This window comes from Eremomyces bilateralis (assembly GCF_010015585.1).
Source record: "Eremomyces bilateralis CBS 781.70 unplaced genomic scaffold P152scaffold_7, whole genome shotgun sequence".
NCBI lineage: Eukaryota > Fungi > Ascomycota > Dothideomycetes > Eremomycetales > Eremomycetaceae > Eremomyces > Eremomyces bilateralis.
The window spans coordinates 625,775-645,001 of NW_022985073.1; the positions used below are offsets into that span (position 1 = coordinate 625,775).

Here is a 19,227-nt window from a genome sequence, read left to right on the forward strand (position 1 = left end):
AAGTGGATCTGGCTCACGGGTGTTTGGGTTAGATGGTCGATTCGGGTTCAAGATATGCGGGGTGGAGTATCGGAACTCAGGCAGCCGCATGGGAGACGAGTTTGGTGGGTTTACGCAGGATTTTCGGTATTTCATTGGCACTATACTACGGGCATAAGGGACGGTTCAGAAGGCACGGCGATGGAGGTAAGGACAGGGATGGAAACGGTTCAGAATGATCGCACCGCTTCAAGTCACTGAGAGCACTGAGTCGCTTTTCCAGAAGCGCAGGATGGGCAACGCACTATGACATGGGCTCCGATGACCACTGTGCGGGAAAGCGAGATAGTCCCATAGCCGATAGGTAGAGAGGACACGGTCGACGCTGCCATGCTGGAGATGATGGGGGAAAATTTCTTGGCGGCTTCAGTGTTCACTCTTCTGAATTTGAGGCGGCCCCGTTTGATTAAACTTTTATTGGTCTTATTTCAACGTGTGAACGTGACCTAGCAACTTGATGTCGTATGAAAGTATTCCCTCAACTCATCCAGGAGCGAACGTTGGGCAGCGAAATTCTTGTACGCTTTCGATTGAACTTCATCGTAGATTATTACGTATTAGGAATTGAGACCCGAGTGTCCTAAGGTGGCAAGGATTGAGTCGTAAAGGGCATCTTATAAAACGGATACGACATTCAGGATATACATCTGTTTTCTTGGATATGCGGATTTATTGCTTCCATCCCTTATTACATCTGATTTGCAATCCATTCCCACCATCCCGTTACATCCCCAGTAGACGCGCTTCCTCCGACGACATCAACCTTCACATCGCTCTCCCTCATCATCTCGAACTCAAACGCCCCATCACCCCCCTCACCCAACCACTCTTCCTCCCTCTCGTCATCCCTTTCCTCCTCCGTCGACCCCACAGTCAACACCCCCTTCCGCCTCGACTGTCGTATCCGCTCGATTTCGCTCTCCAGCCCCTTCCGGATCATGTCCGCTGGCAGCGCGGTGAAGAGGTCCGCTTTGTTGGCGGCGATCAAAACCGGGGTGGCGGGCGGATGGCGGGAGGTTTTCGCGCGGGTGTGGCGTTTCTGGAGGAGGAGGAGCACGTCATGGAGATACTCGGCGGTTTGTTCGAGGGCCGAGGTCCCAGGGTTGACGGCCGTGGAGTCGATCACGAAGACGATGCCGTCGAACTTGGGGGTTGCCTTTTTGGCGTTGGGTTGGATGGGTTTCAGGGATTCCAGGGCAACGTGGCGGAGTTTGGCATGGCCAGGGGTGTCGGTTACGAAGACGTTCTTGGGAGACTTGAGGGCGGGGTCGTGGACGGAGCGGTATTGGTCGGATTTCGGGGTGGTGGAGGATGGGAGAGACACCCTGGATGTGGTTGTGCTTTGGGAGGTATGGGTTTGGCGGAAGGCGCTCGTTTCAAACTACAGAATATTAGCAACATAAGGCACTTGGGCGGATAGGCGGTATCGTACATGTGCAAGAAGCGTTGTCTTTCCGGAACCACTGGGCCCAAGGAGGAGAAAGCTTGGAAGCGTGTGTGAAGGCGCGGAGTGGTAGAGCAAGACATGCAAGATAATGGGAACAAAAAGGACGATGAGAGCGGTAATGATTATAGTAGAAGCATGCGGGGACCAGGCCCTCGTTAGCCAGCCATCTGGATCGGACCAAGCCATCTTGACTGTAGACGATAGTTTATGTTTTATCTTGTTGTGCCTTGTGGTCGACAAGTTGGAAGCGTTGAAGTTGAAATCTGTAGTGCATCGAGTCAGCTCGAGACGGACGGAGTAAGAGGTCTGACTCGTGCAGCTCCGCTATGGGTATCGCATCATGGGCTGATATTGGGATGCTCTGATGCTCACCTGGTCAATCATTCCTCCCTCAACAACATTGACGCTCGGTCCTACAGTGATTGAACCCGAAACCATTTCCGAAGATCGGGAATCGCCATATATTTATTTAAGCAAGAGAAGGACTTCGTTGGCCCGAACATGGAAGCAGCATTGAAGACCTTCTTCTCCTCGGCACGGTTCGCTGTCGCAGGAGCTAGCTCTGACACCTCTAAATATGGGCACAAAGGTTCGTCACGTTGGATAGGTATCGCTGCCGGTCTGATTGGGTATATATAGTCTTCGTGTGGTATCTGACTCACTCTCTCCCCGCTACGCCCTTGAATCCTCGGGCGCCTAGTATTACCGTAGGGGCGAAATCCTACGACACCGTTGCCTCACCCTCTGCGCTTGTTGACGCTCAAAACACATCTTTGTCTATCATCACTCCTCCGGCGGTGACGATGGCGCTGTTGAAGGAGGCCAAGGAGGCGGGCGTCCCCGCCGTCTGGCTCCAGCCAGGGAGCTTCGACGCGGAAATCATCGAGTACGCTCGAAAGGAGTTCAAAGCTGCGATTGCGGGTATGGACGGAGGGACTTGGGGTGATGAGGGCTGGTGTGTGCTGGTTGATGGCGAAAGAGGGTTGAAGACGGCCCACCGACATTGGGAGCGGGCGAACATCTAGGCGAGATAGATGAGTGTCTGAGGGCGGAGGATTCTGGCGACAGAGTTCCTCTAAGCCCTAGTTCAGGAAGATGTATCAGGATTCATTAACCTGACGTTCTACGTTATGTAATATTCGGGTTACATCCCACATATACGACCTTTCGTGGGTTTCCAAACTTGTTTTCGAGGACAACGAGAGACTACCTGCATCGAAAAGTCACCTCTAGGAGTGGAGGGAACACTGCTTCTGAGACTGAGACCTTCCCAGCCCGCCAGTAAGTCACAATCATGGACGATAAGATGAGGAAAGCCTCTTTCATAGACCCTAAGCCTAGAATGAATCAATGAATATAATGCTCACCTCGCCAAAAGAGGACTCCGAAATCCCGAATGTTCACGATGACTTATTATAGCATTCGGCGTTTGACATCGGCAATGCACTTGCGGAGGCTCCCGCCGTCCCTACTGGCTGTTTACCGGCTGTGGCTACCGCTATTAGCGTAAGGTACTCCGTATTCCGTACGATAGACTCTCATGATTTCCGACTCGTAATCCTAAAATCTACTTCCGTATTGTTCTCTTCCTCTCGTCAAACCATCTATTACGGAATTTCTCCTGGGCAGAACCATCATACCCTGCTAGTTTATGTAAAGATTTAATTAAGTAAGCACCCTAACCAGCCGCTTCTGCATCAAGGGAAACGCTGCAAAGTTGGCGGCGACAACCTCCCAAGTCCCAACCCCCCCAGGCTTGAAGGGTTGGCCCTTGGATCGCAGATGCGTATTGTCGAGCTATCAATCGTCATTCGTTCGTCCACTCGTCCTTTATTCCGAGGATATGCAGTTTAAGTCAATTAGTAAGACAAGCTTAGTCCCCACTCCCCAGAGCTCATCGCAACTGTGCCAAATTCCACAGCCTCAGATGGACATTGCCTGACACTGTCATCGATTTTAAACTGGTGTGCGGTTGATGTCTCAAAACCTTTGATCTTGTCCCGACGGCATGGTTCGGTGACATCTTTTGAATGGAATTGAGGATCGATTGGGCAGTATCCTTCTCGTTTCCCCGCCGGCCTTAAGGAAGACCGTGCAAACATCCGGTGCACTATAAGTGCCTGTACCCGAGTTTTGATTCGCGTCTAGCCATCATGAAGTCCTTCGTTGTCTCCTTTTCTTTCCTGTCATTGCGGTCTTTAGATCGTTGTCATCATGTCCGGAGCAGAGCTCGTGATAGCAGTCATTGCCTTGGTACACCGTACAGTAGAAGGGCTCGAGTACATCCGGAGTATTATCAAAGATGTCCAGAACGGACAGAAAACCCTTGAAGACCTCAAGGAAGATGTCGTTTTTATGCACGGCATTTTTCTGCCGGTCAAGGAAGAGGATAATTTTCCCACCAAGAATCCTGACCTCCTTTATCAAGCCTGTGAAAAATGCATTCCGTCGACCGCCTTCGCAAATCAATTACACGGTTCGAGGGCGTTAAATATTCAGGGTGCAGCGTGGGATAGAGTATTGGACGAGGATTATAACGAGATCACATAAGCAAAATTCGAGGAGTGCAGTCGAAATGTGCAAGCTGCCAACCGAAACCTCCGAACCGGCGCGCTTCAATTATCTCAAGTGAACGCGATGAAGTATCCAATTTCCTTCTAGTCGCTTCCCAAGACGTCCTACTAATAATATACGCACTAGCGAGCTGAAGCAGGTTCAATCAGCGACGTATTCCAACATGGAACGTGAACTCAATATCTTGAAGACTGCCGCCCAACGAATTGATTGTAGCCTCCAGAGTGGCACACACGTGGAAGTCGAACCAATACCTCCATCGGTTTGGGATAAGAAAATTAGCACCGTGTGCAAGTTCACTACCGAATACCCTCCTAAGGCCAGCCCTAGTCTCGCTCCCAGCTCCTTCGAGGAGCCATTTCCCCGAGAACTCGACCCCAGCGGCAAGATGCAAAAATGGCGAGCTTCAATTGAGAAGTCGGTGGTTGGAGCGCCTCGAACAGTTACAACCAGGACCTCGAACAGATATTCCTTTTTCTTCGGACAGGTCACATATGAAAAGTTAGTGACAAGCCTGGTCCATAAATATGGACATGAACCCTCTGTTTTGAGGGCCTACTCGTGACTTGGAGTATTACCGCCGTGATGGTCTTCTCAGTATGGGTATGGAAATGGTGTCAGGCTGGAATATGGTCGAGAAATGACTATGAACCCAAGATGTGACATGCGAATCCACGTCTTCAACGTCATCCCCTCCGACTCGCCTGTCTTTCAAACATACCCGTAGGAGAAAATTACCTGGCTTCGTTACCTGTTCGATCAGACATCTCCATTTGATGTGGATGAGAGATCCTGTGGCTTGTTGGACTCTGTTTTGAACGAGCATTTGAAAGAGGACGTGATCGATGTGGTCGATCTCATCTCGCGGAACGGATCCAGGAAAGATAGTTCTACGCGTATTGCATTCAGTCGGTCTCGGCCACCATGAGCATATGCTCACTCAGGGTCTCGGCTACCCAGATTCCGCTGCGGATACGACACATAATTGGAAGATCCTAAGCAAGATAGCGTGTAGATGGGTTCGGTTTTCACGCTCCAATCCATTCCATCACCCTGAACTTCGATTGGAATGATGGCGACTGTCGGGTGCGAATATATCAAGTTTGCCAATGGACATGTTCTTTACGATGGACGACAAATGGTCGGTTTTCGAGGATCTGGTATTTGAGCATACGGGCTAGGTTTTTGGCCCATTACTGTGCGCTCAGCCGCAATGGTTCCTTGAGATGGTTTACCACGAACTAGACATGCGATTGAGATACCGTTTCACAATTCTAGAGTATATGTGCCGAACGGGAATGAAGGACAAAACACTCCGATGACCTTTGAAAGCCGATCAATCTAGACCTCTCTCCAAATACTCCTGCGAAAACGGAATGAATCATTGATCTTCCAGCTCCTGGATAGGAATGGATGGACCTCAGACCTGGAGGAGGAATATGGAGAAGAGCAATGCAGCACATGGTCGACGTTGTGGCGTTGTTGTTGAAGTCAGGAGAGGAACCCGATCCTATATGCTGCTGCGATAGGATGGTCGAGATCTGCAAATGGCCCAGGGGATATAACACCTTTGCCTACCGTCAAGGTCTCCTAGAGGTTTAGATAAGCGCGTTGGAGAAAGCGGGTTCTGATTCTAGGCGAGTGACAGATGGTTTTATGTTCGAGGGTGTACCGGAGATGTTTTTCATTGCCTGAACAATAGGAACCATTCAGGAATCTCGAGGGCACCTGAGCTAGAGAAATATAATGTCCTAATATATCTCGGAATGGAATACAATGCAGTTCTGTTTCATGACTTTCACCTTATATCACGTCTACGATGTCATCAGCGACGATCGGCGACCCCACCAAATCGTGACCACATGACGCGACAACTGCCCAGTCCCCTCCCCACTCCGGCTCCGTGTGAATCTCATCCACTTCCTTTCCCCATTTCTAACGCCTAACAAACCTGCTACCCGTACTGCGTCTTTGTGTAAAGCGTTTGAAAAGTTCATACTCAAAGTCTAGCCTCATACGTAGTTCTTTGACTTCATATTCGAGATGCCTCGCGAAAATCCTCCCGGCCCGGTCACCCCGGAATTCCTGGCTGCTTCCAACATCAAATTCAATAGCCACCCTACCAATGAAGAGAAGCTGGATGTATGTGCATGACACTCTACTATACTCCGACCTCTCACTATTACCAGAGAATGATGATTAACTTTTCCTGCGTGTAGATGTATGCTCATTACAAAGTTGGCGGTGGCTATGACCTCGCGACTGCGGAGCCAGTTGGGACCTTTCAATTTGAGGTATGCGATTACACTCTCGACCCGAACAAGGCTCTCATACTTGTACATGGAGCTGATACGTGTGTGGATATGTAGGAGAAGGCCAAGCGTCGTGCGTGGCAAGCTTTGGTTGACACGGGAATCTCCGCCGAGGACGCCCAGAAGAAGTACGTCGAGATCGTCGAGGGGTTCAAGGCGAAGTACGGTGTCCAATCATGATAGAGTGAGACATCTGCTACGAACTAGTATGGAATACCGGATGGTGTAACACCGTACATACTGTTGCGTGCGGATGTAATATGTCATTATTCATAGCAAGTACATAAGCCACCGAAATATCGGAACACTGTTGCTGAAAGAAGTGAGGTCAGCCCGTTCCCGCAATCTGATACCGCTGTCCCATCCAGTCTGGCTCCATGTGAGACTCCGTAGGGCACCATGGCCGTTCGCCTTTCCGATACGGCACCAGAGGCAAGTCATACGGCATCCGGAAGCCGACGACCCTTGCACCCTTCTCGATATTGCCTGGCACTTCGGTGTTACTAGGCATATCATGACCGAAGACCGGAACCATCACTGGATTTGGCGATGCTGTTTCCCCTTCCTCGTTTTGCGCTGTGCCGAATTTCTCACTAAATAGACCGGGCCAAACGACCACCCCCGCTTCGTAGCTGCAGATGCGCACTTCCCCTCCCTTATTCTCACCCGCACCCCACGCCTGAGTCGACATATTCGCGCTGGTGATCATCGCCCAGTCGATAGTTGTCTGAACAGCATCGCTAAACCGGATATATGTCTTGATATGCGGCGCAGCTCGGCGACGATGCGCTTCCCTCACTTTAGAAGGCAGATTGCTTTCTGGCTCCGAGTCAGCCTCCGAGACAGCCTCCGAGTCCGTTTCGACGGCTGGTTCGCAAGACTTCCTTGAACTTGGCTGATTCACTAGGCTATTGGAAGAGTCCGGCCTTAGGCCTTCACCATCACCCGCCCAATAACAGAGCATGGGCCTCACCATCTCAAGCTGTTTCTTTTGGGCGACAGAGGCCAGCTTCATGTGGATCGAAGTACCGGCGCGGTAGCCGTCCAAGGAGCGCCTAATCTCATCGGGAGTAGGGAAGACGATGTGAACGGTTGGGTTCGACAGTTTCTCTTTTCCTTTCACCCTCTCAAATGCGCTCGATTGCTGCTTACTCGCAGGTCTCGCAACTGGGCCGGCACTGGTCTTGAGGGCACTGAAGAAGTTTTCCAACCACTTTTCGTAGAGAGTCGCGACAGATGACATTTGGATGACAATGTTTGGAAGGCCAGAGTTAGAGAAATGGTGGGGGATCGTGCTTAGTATTTCTCTGATGCCAGGCCATCCAAACGAGGTGAATTGGCTTGGGTTGGCTTCTGTCACCTTCTCACGACATGGTACGCTGCCAATGAAGGCGGCTCGGATCGCTGAGAAATCATAGTTCTCAAGTTGTTGGATGAGAGAATTGAGTCGGCCGCTATATGCTTTTAGATAACGAATAAGATCGATTTTGAAGCGATCACCACTTCCTATGGTCGCTGATTGTGGCGATTGACTGGCGGAGTTTGAATGACGAGGGAGTAGTGGAGAGCGCCAGACCGCTTGGGTCATATTAGTCCAATCAAATGGTATCATGTTCGCGGTATGTATAACAACTTGAGCACAGTCATCGTGGCGGAGAAGGACGATCATCTTCGTATGATGAGTACCGAACGGCTCCGGCATATGCGCAGTGATAAGTTGGACATTGGAGAATCGTGAAGCTTCCTCCGTAAGCCGCTGTCGACGCTCATCGTCCCGCTTCCAGAAGCCATGAATGATCTTGAGGGCGAGAGAACCTCGGACATCAGGATCGAGGTTGGATACGACAAATTTGATGTCGGTGAGGTAGTTAAATGTCCAGCACTCTTTGATGAGTGGGTCGCAGATAATGTCTTTGAGTGAGACGGCGTTGATGTTCTTCTGGTCAGGTAGATCACGGATTTTGGTGAGGTGGATGGGAGATGCTTGAAGGTGATCCTGATCGAGTGGTATTTGCCGTTTATCTGTCTGGCTACCTGGCTCTCGTGATTCCTGACGCTTTCCTTGACCTCTACTTTGGCGTGGCGGACTTATAACTCGATGGAGTGATGCCAAGGACAGACGAGTTTGGTTAACTGAAGACTGGCTCGAATCCGGTAGTGCGCCTTCTGCCTCGTTCAATCGACGGCGTTTGGAAGACCCCCCTTCAACACGATCCATAATGAAGAATGTAGATTCGGACTCAAAGCCTCGGGGGCAGCGTGAATGCCAGAGTCACAACCACGACTGCAAGAACTACGAGTGCCGAGCTGAGGAACAATCCGCAGAGAACAGCAGATTTCTCTGAGCAGACCGACTTAAAGCAACAAGAGTCACATGCGAATTCACCCGGCCGTCGTGAAGGGAAGAAATCAGCATTATCGTTCTGGTTCTCTTCGTCGTTACGAGAATCGTCGCATTCACCATCCGCCCCTTGCTCTTGAGGTGATTCTGCCGCTTCGCTGTCTACGGGAGCCGTAGAGGAATAATCTGGAGGGTCGATTGGGTTCTTGTGACTTGATGACGAATGATCGACATCTGAAAGTAGGACGTTGGCGTCTTCCTCAATGGGAACGGTTTGATAATGATGGGAGGGTTTGAAGTTGAACATGATGAAGTGATTGGACCAATGAGCATTGGTGGTTGCCTTGCGTGCCTGGGGAATCAAGCAGAAGCAGAAGGGTTGCACCGTTGCAGTGATATTTCGTACTAACTAGTTCTAGTATCAAGCTCAACACTCACTTCAACGACATGTAAATCAAGTGAAAGCTTGTGGTGACCAGATTCTTTTATCTCTCAAGATGAGAAAAGGGAAAGGCTTGGGCTTTTACAAGTGTCCCTTCTAGCTTCCAGCCTGACACAGCTACTGTTCTCTAACATCTAGTATGCAGAATGGTAAGTATCCTGCAGTACCGCGCACCTTATTCCACCACTCATGTTTTGACTTTTGAGACAATACGGCCTACTCACCTATTGAGATCTCCATTGAGAGAAACTTCGATCATCGATGGAGTGACCTCGAGCATGGGCACTATCTCAAACGACGCGTGGCTGTGGCATTACGGCGCAGCGAGCTCACGACATGGCCAATCAATACTTCCAACTATCGAGCTTAAAAGACATGACATCTGTGGCGGTAAGGCTGAGCTGCCTGGATCCGAGGAACGAATACGAGGCTCAATCGCATCTGTCCAATAGTGTCCATTCTGCAAAGAGTGCCGTTAGCGCCACGATTGCTGCGGTCCCTCGACGGATATCTTACGATGTCAAGAACGAATGAACAACCCCTGGACTCACGACTGCCTAATCATGTTACCAACGGTGCCTAGAGAGGTTTCGATATACTTGTGAACTTGTCGAAGGGACGGGTTTCATATGGCTAAAGGGAGAGCTAAAGGAAGATGTGAGTTTAGTGGATAGTAGTAATCTTCGGACTGGGACATACCACCTTACATTGTAGGTACCTTACGAGGGCCGGTATAGGTCTGCGGAAGGTACGTTGGTATACTTTCCTCCACAGAGTCGCTCTTCCCTCTGGAAGTGCCTTTAACAGGCGTTTATAGATAGACTCTTAACAGGCTTTTAACAAGAACTCGAATTTGGAGATGTCGGAATTTTACCACCAAGGAAAAATGCCTGTTGAGAGATCTGTTTTGTGCCTGTTGGCCCCCCCCTAAGGTATTCCACAACCATCTCCATCTGGCATCTGATGAGGGAAACCATTACCTTCTACTGACGCGACGCGACGCATTCTGACTTTCTGACTGGCTATTATCTGAGTACCTATCTGACTCTCTCGTCCCCCATCATATCGACGAAGGAAACTGACCTAATACATCACCAATTTCTACTCTCTCCTCATCTTTGGGGCACCACACAACTGCTGTCGCTTTATCGAACCATTTCGACATCCACCACATTTTCGTGCGTCCACCTACGGCGGAAGAGATAATTAGAAGCCTGGAAAAAGAGCCCCAGTGCCAGATGAAAGGACCCCGAGCGGCCGAGTCCACCTTCCGAAAAGAATCCGTTGAGCAATCTTACCAATGGATGTGCGGAATAGGAACACAATGATTTACACCCGAAGAAGCCGACGCCTATCGAAGCGGGATCCGCAAGTCCAACTATTGGGAATACGATACCCAACATCTCAGGGACCAGATATCTGAGCTGACATGGCAGAATCTTTTTGGCGAACACGCCGTGGATGGCGTGGCCACAATAGATGGCTGGCGACAAATTGCAGACACGTATACAGGCTGCCTAAAGAGACAGGGACTTTCAACGCAACAAGTCAGGCAAAGTCGACTCGCATCAAGGACTAAAGCTACTGGAAGTCTAAGGCAGAGCGTCTTCGCGAGATCGCGGCTATTCGTGAGTATGAAATGCAGGAGAAGCACTGGGAAAAGATGGCAATCATTCAAGCAATCCTAAGCCCAGCCGAGAGCGAAACGGAGCACCAAAGCCTGGAGAAGCTAGGACGCCACGACTAGACACTGAGCAAGCAGCCGACACGACACTCGCGGTAGTCCAAATAAATCGTCAGAGAGGCACTGACTGATAGAGTATTGGACAAGAGAAGAGCCGGGTTGCGTAACTCCACAGCGTCGAAGGTGGGAAAATGTAGTAGCGGCAAGGTTGGTGCAAAAGGCCAAAACTAATTGCTACGAAAGTGAAAAGTGGTAACTAGTTACAGAGTAGGTGGCTAGATTATTAACCTTGGGTTTTCACTTTTCAGTGTCTAACCTCCCATCCCACCCTTCTAGGCATGTATTCGCCATGCGTTTTTCATCATTTCAGCCCCCTTGTTTAAACGGGGCATCGCAACGTCGAACTGGATTTTGGCGTTATATCATTCCGCATCCCTTCGGCATATATGGTACCAGCGCTTGATTGAAACTTGAAGATGCTGTATTCTTCTGGCGAGAAAATAGGCAGAACTCGATCGATAATCTCGGTTCAGGCATGGTGTTTGGATCGAGACCTAGCGTCAAAGTATTCTTGGTCAGTGATACTGAAACTAGAAGCACCCCAGTCAAGGATAGCGGCTATTCTGCATTGAGCCATTGACCATCGACAAAGATATTTCCTGGATGTAGGTTGCCGTGGGAAAAACCCTTTCCGTCGTTGGATAACGACATCATCCTATCAACGAGGATATGGTCGCTTTTGCTCAAGCATCCAGTCGGCCTTCCGTTTTTCAGGGCCTCAACTGCGCGATCATTATGATCTTTGGCAGGCCAGAAGGAGTGGGGGAAACTCATCTCGACCGGCATGAAATTCCACGGAATCGAGATATACAGTATGTAAATTCCTCCAACCCTTAATGTATCCCCCTAACTGCTCAGGAGTTTCTCATTCTCCTGTTTTGTTATACCACTCGATGTGTCCCAGCAAGGTGACCCTCAATCTTGGATATGAGAACATATCCTTCCCATCCTTCTCATATGCAGTGTATACCTTTGGGACAGGAATGTTAATGTTCCAGCCGGGGGACCAAATAAGAGGTCGGGGGCCATTGTGGGGGCCTGATACAGGGCCATACTGCAGGAATGTAGAACACAAATGGCTGGATGCTAAAATGGAGATAGGTTACCGAGCCGATGTTGATTCTTGTGGGAAAGATCCGGAAGCCAAAGAGGTTGATGTCCTCATTGAGATATAGAGACACGTCATCGCTCCCGTTCTTGATAGCGCGTTCAAAACGAGCACCCTAGTTTGAAAGTGTCAAAGTTCCAATCACTCATCCATGCGGTGGAAATGCGGACACACGTTTATCAATTAGGGAGAAGCTATAATTGAAGCCATTATATGTCCATGAAGAAAAAAGATACATTGTCCCGTCATTCAACCAAATGCCCGCTAAAAATCCGCTTGAAAACCACGAATTACATTCCCCTCCTTTCCTACCTAACTACAGGAAATGTTGATCGTCAACTGACACAGCAGCTTACATAATCCCAACTACAAACACACCAAACACGGCCAATCCAACGATCTCTACCACTCCCGCAACATTCAACGTGGCCGCCGCGCCCGTGAACTGCGGTGGCTTAGCACCTGTCCCAGTGGGGGGGGTCCGGGTCCCATTCTGCGCGGGATAAGACGACGCCGTGACCGGAGGCTTCCCGGGGGAGGCGGGCTTGTCGGTGGGCTTCTCCGGGGTGACCGGCGGCTTCGCGGGGGAGGCAGGTTTGTCGGTGGGTTTCTCCGGCGCGGGGGGGGGCGGGACTTGAGCGGTCGGTGTCGCGGGGGCGGTCGGGATGGTGAGCGTGACGGTGGTGGGGGTGGCCTCGCAAACGTGGCAGACAGTCACGGTGGTGGTGAAGCCTGGGGGAGGGGCGCCGGGGGTGGTGTGGGTGGCAGGGCAGTAGGTCACGGTTTGGGTGACGGTAACGGTGGTGAAGCCGGTCGGGCAGATGGTCACGTAGGAGGTGGTGATGACGGTTGTGATGGTCTCGGGCAGGGTGGTGGGGTATGGGGGATGAGGACCGTGGCTGTGCCCGGGGGGAGGAGGGGTGATGACCGAAGTGGGTGCGGAGCCAGTATCGGAGGGCTTGCTAGTATCGGAGGGCTTGCCAGTACCTGAAGGCTTGCCAGTGCCTGGGGGCTTGCCAGTGCCTGGGGGCTTGCCAGAACCTGAGGGCTTACCGGATCCTGAAGGCTTGCCAGTACCGGATGGCTTTCCAGTACCTGAGGGTTTTCCAGTGCCTGAGGTGTTTCCAGTGCCTGAGGGCTTGCCGGTACCTGAGGGCTTGCCAGTGCCAGAGGGCTTGCCAGTGCCAGAGGGCTTCCCTGATCCTGAGGGTTTAGGACCAGTAGTAGTGGGTTTGGCGGTAGAGTGATCAACGGCGCTTGATGAGCGCGACGACGGGGTGGTCGAGCTTGACGAGGTGGTCGAGGGTTTGGGGGTGGTGTTATAGACCCGGATGGAGTTGATCAGCCAGTACCTGTCGTGGGGTTAGCAAAGAGATATTTCCGGATTGGGACGGAGCACCTACGATTCCTTGAAGGCCAGCGGGTTTTCCGCGACATATTTCACGCAAGAGTAAATCTGGTCGAGGCCTGGAGTCATGGGGCAGCCCGACGCTTCCCATGCGTTGCCGGCCCAGTCGCCACAGAAATCGGTGTTGAGGATCAGGCGTTGCGCCCCGAAGGCGGAGGGGATATCGCAGTCGCCTTCGAAGTTCGCGGCGGGTGGTCCGAACTCCTCTGGGTGGGGCATTTTCTCGGTGATGCTCGAAGGAACACTGCCGCGAGGGAAGAACCACATTTTGATAGCATCGTCGGTCCACAGCAGCGCGTAGACACCGCCTCCGTTTGCGTTAAACCCGGTTCCAAACGAGGTGGGACGTTGATCCTCCACAGCGCAACCTTCCGTCCCAGCGCTCACGGCACATTGAGGATTGATGAGGGTGCCAGTGGCATCGGCGTTGGAAATGTCGCACTTGGCCTCGGTGTGGAGCACCATGCGGTTCGCGGAGTTGAGATTGATGCCCTCGACGATATCGATCTCGCCATTTTTCGGCCATTCGCCTTCTCCCATCGTCCAGAGTGCCGGCCAGGTACCACAGGCAGCGCCGGGCATATGCGCGACATCCACGATGACAAGTCCCTCATCGATTGTCTTGATTCCCTGGACGCGGATACTCTTCCGGCCGACACTCTGTTGCCGACGGAGTTTCTGACTGGCGCTCGGACCGGTAAGAACCGTGTCGGAATCGACACCAAAATACGCAGCATCCCCGATGGTTTTCACCAAGCCCTCCTTCTCAGCGGTTTCCTTATCGACATACTCAACGAAACCATTGGTTGGATCCGGGCCGGTGAAAAAGTTGAAGTAATTGAATACATCCTTTCCTGTGTAGCCATCTTTGAGACACCATTGGGGATATGTTTCCCTTGGTGCGAGGTGACGATGAGGATGAAGGCCGGGGGCATGACGGCTTTGGACAGCCGGAACGGCTGACAATGCAAGGGCAAGTGTCGATACAAGGAGTGACGAAGAATACATTATGAATAACGAATGACTGAACGAATAAGAGAACGAGTGTCGGAGTACGAAAGACTCAAGGAGCGTGAAGGGAGAAAGAAAAGACTCAGGCTGAACAGACTGGAGGCAATTGGTTGTATATATCAATATTATCCCCTAAATGAGTCCGAGCATCGTACTAGGCAGATAGGGAGACTATTCGTATTCTTAGCTCACGACCCTTCTCACGTCCCCATGATCCCGAATTCTGCATTCCCCATGCTCTTCTCGTTTTCCCAATCGACTACGTAGTAGTGTGTGCATGCACACTTAACTCTACTAGACCTCGTGTAGGTGGGTCCGCACCAATCGTTTCCGGTCAGTAAGCACATGGGGTTGTCTGTTCGCATGAACTCAGCCATCAATAATGTCTCTGGTGGTCGCCTCGTCGGTCGAAGGCCACGCAGGGACCCAATCCTACTTGGCCAGACCGGCGGGAACGCCAGCCACCCGGTCTTATGATTGGACTCAACAAGACAACCGCACAGAAGTAAATTGGGTAATAACCATAACTGGTGAATTATTCATCCTTTATTACTCCTCTATCGTGTGGCTGGCATTTGGCCAACAGTCGAAGAGACTGTGCCGCAAGAACAATATCGTCGCCTGGGCAGGCAACTGGCAACTCGCAGGGACTGCAGCGAGCAGTCGAAGACTTGCACTCTTAGAGAGTCTAGACTCGACGCATGAGAAGAGTGGTGGACCGATTCTCGGCGATCTCCTAGGCGCTAATCTCGTAGCTACGATAGCTTCGCAAGACTCGGCGATATTTCCGCCTTCCGGCTACCGAGCGCGTGGGAGCTGTTAAGAACGGAAGAGCGAGGCGACACATCACGCCTGGAGTGGTGGAAAGGAGAGTGGATGAATGCCAATGGGAAACGCAAAAACGCCAAGTGCAGAAAACGGCGCCAGCGCGTGAACGCTAATCCGTCTTAGGAATGGCGTCAGGGGTACCACGTAGATATCTCCCAGGGGTTAACGACAACAACGAACGACTGTCCAGTCTCCACGCCTCCACGGTCATGTCGGCCAAATGTCAAATATCAAGTGTCAACATTCACGAAATCTCCAATGCACAGAAGACTCCACCCATTCGCCACTCCGCCCAACGGCCGCATGATGTCCAATCGTCAGCATCCGCGGCTTATCTCTTGACTCGTTCGGGCTGATCAAGCTTCGAGGGCGCACATGGCATTTCTTGGTACGTGCCCGGCGGTATTTTTGGCTTTTTGGGTGCTTGTATCAGCATGAATAACAGGGTCGCATCTCGCTTTTGTAAACCAACGGTCAGTACTGCGTACAGGGGAGGTATTCGGCATTGTCGGTGACTCGGTGATTTGGGCGAGGAATGAGTGAGGAATACGATATCATATATTCCGTAAATTGCAGGAATTAGGAGGTAGAACGGGAGTGAGGAGCTGCAGTATTGTTTCAATAAAACACAGCTAGTGAGATTCTTTGGGAATAACCCGAGTGGTCTTTGAGCTTACAACGGAACCATGATGACCCGAAGAATAAGAGGGGTGCGGAATATCATACTTTTAACTCTGCATTTTCTAGGCAACGGACAATCAAAACTTGAAACAGCGATACACGACGATCGATCGAATAAGCGATCTTAGAATTCTCGATTTTAACGTTGTGGTCGATAAAGAACATAAAGAGCCAACATGGCTTGCCCACGTACGGTATTTCGTTGGAAACACCTCGTCTGCAGAATTCCATCCTGATGCGGGAGGCAACCAATTGGAGCCACCCGCACATTCTTCTGCGGCCCTCATCCATCGATAACAAAACATGAATCGAAACAAAGTATTCGGTGCAGAAAGGCCATGGAAAACGAAGCCGTGATATCCATCCGTACCCAGACCCATTCCCAGAGAAACACGCCGATAACCGCCCTTCATCATCCTATCTACGCCTCATCAGGCAGACCCGATCGCAAACACCCGATCATAGACCACCGATCACACCATAATGTCGCCCACTCCGCCTACGCGCTCCCCGCATTCGCACTCTTAATATAATTCGTCAACACCACCATATCCTCCCGCAAATCCGGCCGTTGCTCCAGCACATGCCGCAGATTCATCAGCTGCTCGCGCGCCATCTCATGCAACTTCGGCGCCAGCTGCCTCACGACCGGCGCATCGAGGAACGGCGCCAGGATCTCCGCGGCCAGCGGGGGGAACGCGGGGTGCGCGGGCGCGGGTACGTCGCCGGGGGCGAAGGTGCCGGTGCCGGGGGGGTAGGAGGAGTCGGTGACGGGGGCGAGGAGGGCTGGGTCGCCTGGGGGCAGGCCGAGGGGTTTGGCGGTGTGGACAGCGATGGCGAGGAGAAGGGTGGGTTCGGGGCGGGGGGAGGGGAGGCGGTTGAGGTTGAGGGTTTGGAAGAGGCGGGGAAGGGGGGCGGGGCCGGCGGGGAGGGGGATGAGGTACATGTCGTTGACGGGGGGGTGGAAGGAGTCATCGGCGACGACGCCCCAGCGGTGGCGGTCGGTGAAGTAGCGGAAGACGTAGTCGTACCAGTGGCGATCGGTGTCGCGGGGACCGGGGGCGAGGCTGTAGATGGAGATGTCGGTGGTGTGGGAGGAGGAGAGGTGGTAGAAGTAGTCGTCGCCGTCTTTGACGCCCATGCGGCCGACGATGGAAACCGGGGCGGGGACGATGTCCTTCTCCGGGAACATCTGCAGCACGTTCGCGCCGGCGACGTGGCGTGCGAGGCCGAAGAACTTGACATCAGTGCCATGCTTGAACTCTCGGAAGAACGCGACAGATGGGTCTCTCGTCGCGATCGCGGCTACCTCGTCGAAACCGGACTCTTCGCCCTCATCGTCCTTGAGTAGGCGGTCCACATCGGGGTCCTCGACTTGGCTGGTAGGAGTGGGTTCTTGCCCGGGTGTCTTCGATGGTCGTTGAACAGATTGCTTGCGAAATTGGCCTTGCCCTTGCTTGGGAGAGTGCACTGACGACCAGACCGCCCCGACATCGAACGACGACCGGTGGGCAGAAGGAGGGGTATCCTGTGGACCTGGAGCAGTCTGGAGAGCCGCGAGCTGAGGTTGAACAGCATCATCAGGCAGTTCTACGGTATTGGAGGCGTCGTCATGGTCATCGCTGATATCCTTCATATCCTGATCCTCGTCTGGTCGTCTTCGCACTGGAGCTGACGGCGGAAGTGTTTCGTCACCGCGGTCCGCGTTGTCATCTTCAATGATCTCTTCACCTTTGTGGGTCTTGCGGATCCTCGGGCGATCGTCTTGAACCAAAGTGGCCTGCTTATCAGCCTCGTCTTTCATCGCCCGCATCTCTTTCTGCAAGTCCTCGCTGGCCATGTCATCCGACGACATGTCCGCCAGTTCCATGGGGCTCATCTCTCCTTGTAGTAACCGCTGAAACAGGGTGTGATTCTTCTTGATATTGAACCGGATGGAGCGGAACTGCTCGCCGTAGAACGTATCTTGGCCTTGCAATTTCTTGCCGTAGAGAGCATACTCGATTTCCACGGCAAACCGTTCACCAACGCTATCGGCCGTCTCGCCGTCGGGAATGCGGTAGCCGTCCTTGGAAGCTTTGCGGATGAGATCCGAAAGGTCCCGATGGAGAACTGAAGCCACCTTCTTCCGCTCGTCGCTCAGTTTATCGAGACCGCTCGCGACTGGTACGTTGTTTGGATCCGCGGACTCGGTTACTTCGACTGCGGACTTTCGCCGTTTGCTGGTGCCATTCTCCGCGGCATTGAGGGCAGAGGCACGGCGCTTCGCCTGAATGGGAGATTTTTTGTCCTGGACAGCGGTCTTGGTGTCCGCCGGCACTGCCGTGGGAGGCTGCGAACCCGATGAGTCTATGGGCTGGTTGGAGATAACTTGGTTGGTACGCACTGCAGATTGTACGGGACTATCGACCACGCCAGGTTTCCGCTTCGGCGCAACATCCGCAACCGCCTTGGCCGTCTGCGACTTGTTCACAGAAGGCGACTCGACTTCACTCGGGGCTTGCGAGTCATCCTTCCCCTTCCTCCCTCCTCGCGACCTGCGTTTCCCTTTCTTCCGCTCGGCCGGCGGAATGATCCGCTCCCCACGAGCCATGAGATCGAGGAGCTCCTTGTGATCGTCGGGACGGCATTGCTCGCAGTAATACGTATCCGGACAAAGACTTTGGTCTTCCGGCAGGCCCATACAGGAATTGTGCTGCCATGCCTCGCAATTGTCGCAGCAGATCATCGTGTAGCCGCCTTCATCGTCGGTCGCGCCACACACGCAGCGCACGATCGCGTCCTGTTCCTCTTCTTCGGGCTCCGCATCCTCGGGTTCTTGCGACGCTTTCGCGGATTTCTTGCTGCCTCGTCGCTTGGTGGCGGGAGCGGGGGTTTCCGAATCGTGGTTTTTGGTGTGTTGGCCTTTCGTCGCACGGCCCGATCGACGCGGTTCCTCTGCAAAACATGTTGCATTAGCATGTTGTCTTCACCTTCGCGATGCGCGACAATGCGCCAGTGAATGATATCGCGTAGAGAAGGGGGTTGACAGTCACGCGACGGTTTAGCTTACCAGACATGGTGTTCTTGGAACGACTTCAAAATCGAAGATTGGCAGCTTCGTCGCATTCGAAGCGACGAACACGGGATGGGTGGTAGGATGCGATTGAATTTAAGGAGGGTCCGCTACAGATGGAGAAGGCGGCGATAATCACAGATGCGCGACCAGTCACGGAGTTGTAAGTGAAGCTTGCTTTCCGCGACCCGGCAGGCGTGTAAAGACCGACTTCCACACTCGAGATAGCTAGTATGC

The 19,227-nt window shown here is 52.4% G+C and overlaps 7 protein-coding genes across 7 annotated transcripts; 3 read left to right on the forward strand and 4 right to left on the reverse strand.

The window, feature by feature from the left end:
* Window positions 1-675: 675 nt before the first annotated feature.
* On the reverse strand, window positions 676-2,002 carry P152DRAFT_314939 (P-loop containing nucleoside triphosphate hydrolase protein). The gene is made up of 3 exons (XM_033675177.1): window positions 1,859-2,002; window positions 1,472-1,749; window positions 676-1,420 (listed from the first exon to the last, which is right to left on the reverse strand). Exons 2-3 carry the CDS (start codon window positions 1,670-1,672, stop codon window positions 728-730), a joined length of 894 nt encoding a protein of 297 aa, XP_033534956.1. The 5' UTR covers window positions 1,673-1,749; window positions 1,859-2,002; the 3' UTR covers window positions 676-727.
* On the forward strand, window positions 1,865-2,859 carry P152DRAFT_434304 (NAD(P)-binding protein). Its single transcript, XM_033677484.1, has 2 exons — window positions 1,865-2,075; window positions 2,126-2,859. Exons 1-2 carry the CDS (start codon window positions 1,988-1,990, stop codon window positions 2,509-2,511), a joined length of 474 nt encoding a protein of 157 aa, XP_033534957.1. The 5' UTR covers window positions 1,865-1,987; the 3' UTR covers window positions 2,512-2,859.
* A 567-nt stretch (window positions 2,860-3,426) lies between these two features.
* P152DRAFT_314965 (uncharacterized protein) lies at window positions 3,427-4,130 on the forward strand. The gene has a single exon (XM_033675178.1). The coding sequence runs from the start codon at window positions 3,701-3,703 to the stop codon at window positions 4,034-4,036; it is 336 nt and encodes a 111-aa protein (XP_033534958.1). The 5' UTR covers window positions 3,427-3,700; the 3' UTR covers window positions 4,037-4,130.
* A 1,973-nt stretch (window positions 4,131-6,103) lies between these two features.
* P152DRAFT_473060 (uncharacterized protein) lies at window positions 6,104-6,552 on the forward strand (the record flags this gene model as incomplete). Its single annotated transcript, XM_033681201.1, has 3 exons — window positions 6,104-6,202; window positions 6,280-6,354; window positions 6,430-6,552. The coding sequence occupies 3 exons, from the start codon at window positions 6,104-6,106 to the stop codon at window positions 6,550-6,552; spliced, it is 297 nt and encodes a 98-aa protein (XP_033534959.1).
* Window positions 6,450-8,590, reverse strand: P152DRAFT_434309 (putative tyrosyl-DNA phosphodiesterase; the record flags this gene model as incomplete). The annotated part of the gene is made up of 2 exons (XM_033677485.1): window positions 6,450-7,480; window positions 7,541-8,590. The coding sequence occupies 2 exons, from the start codon at window positions 8,588-8,590 to the stop codon at window positions 6,701-6,703; spliced, it is 1,830 nt and encodes a 609-aa protein (XP_033534960.1). The 3' UTR covers window positions 6,450-6,700.
* A 4,716-nt stretch (window positions 8,591-13,306) lies between these two features.
* Window positions 13,307-14,524, reverse strand: P152DRAFT_315084 (uncharacterized protein). The gene is made up of 2 exons (XM_033675179.1): window positions 13,407-14,524; window positions 13,307-13,359 (listed from the first exon to the last, which is right to left on the reverse strand). The coding sequence occupies exon 1, from the start codon at window positions 14,421-14,423 to the stop codon at window positions 13,407-13,409; it is 1,017 nt and encodes a 338-aa protein (XP_033534961.1). The 5' UTR covers window positions 14,424-14,524; the 3' UTR covers window positions 13,307-13,359.
* A 1,910-nt stretch (window positions 14,525-16,434) lies between these two features.
* Window positions 16,435-18,994, reverse strand: P152DRAFT_448642 (uncharacterized protein; the record flags this gene model as incomplete). The annotated part of the gene is made up of 2 exons (XM_033678071.1): window positions 16,435-18,872; window positions 18,988-18,994. 2 exons carry the CDS (start codon window positions 18,992-18,994, stop codon window positions 16,435-16,437), a joined length of 2,445 nt encoding a protein of 814 aa, XP_033534962.1.
* Window positions 18,995-19,227: the final 233 nt, after the last annotated feature.

Bases quoted from the DNA above. Each gene is read 5' to 3' on its own strand.
- P152DRAFT_314939 (XM_033675177.1), bottom strand. From the start codon at position 1,672: ATGGCTTGGTCCGATCCAGATGGCTGGCTAACGAGGGCCTGGTCCCCG. The intron at 1,421-1,471 runs GTACGATACCGC...AATATTCTGTAG, and splicing joins AGACAACGCTTCTTGCACAT to TTTGAAACGAGCGCCTTCCG.
- P152DRAFT_434304 (XM_033677484.1), top strand. From the start codon at position 1,988: ATGGAAGCAGCATTGAAGACCTTCTTCTCCTCGGCACGGTTCGCTGTC. The intron at 2,076-2,125 runs GTTCGTCACGTT...GGGTATATATAG, and splicing joins CTCTAAATATGGGCACAAAG to TCTTCGTGTGGTATCTGACT.
- P152DRAFT_314965 (XM_033675178.1), top strand. From the start codon at position 3,701: ATGTCCGGAGCAGAGCTCGTGATAGCAGTCATTGCCTTGGTACACCGT.
- P152DRAFT_315084 (XM_033675179.1), bottom strand. From the start codon at position 14,423: ATGTATTCTTCGTCACTCCTTGTATCGACACTTGCCCTTGCATTGTCA.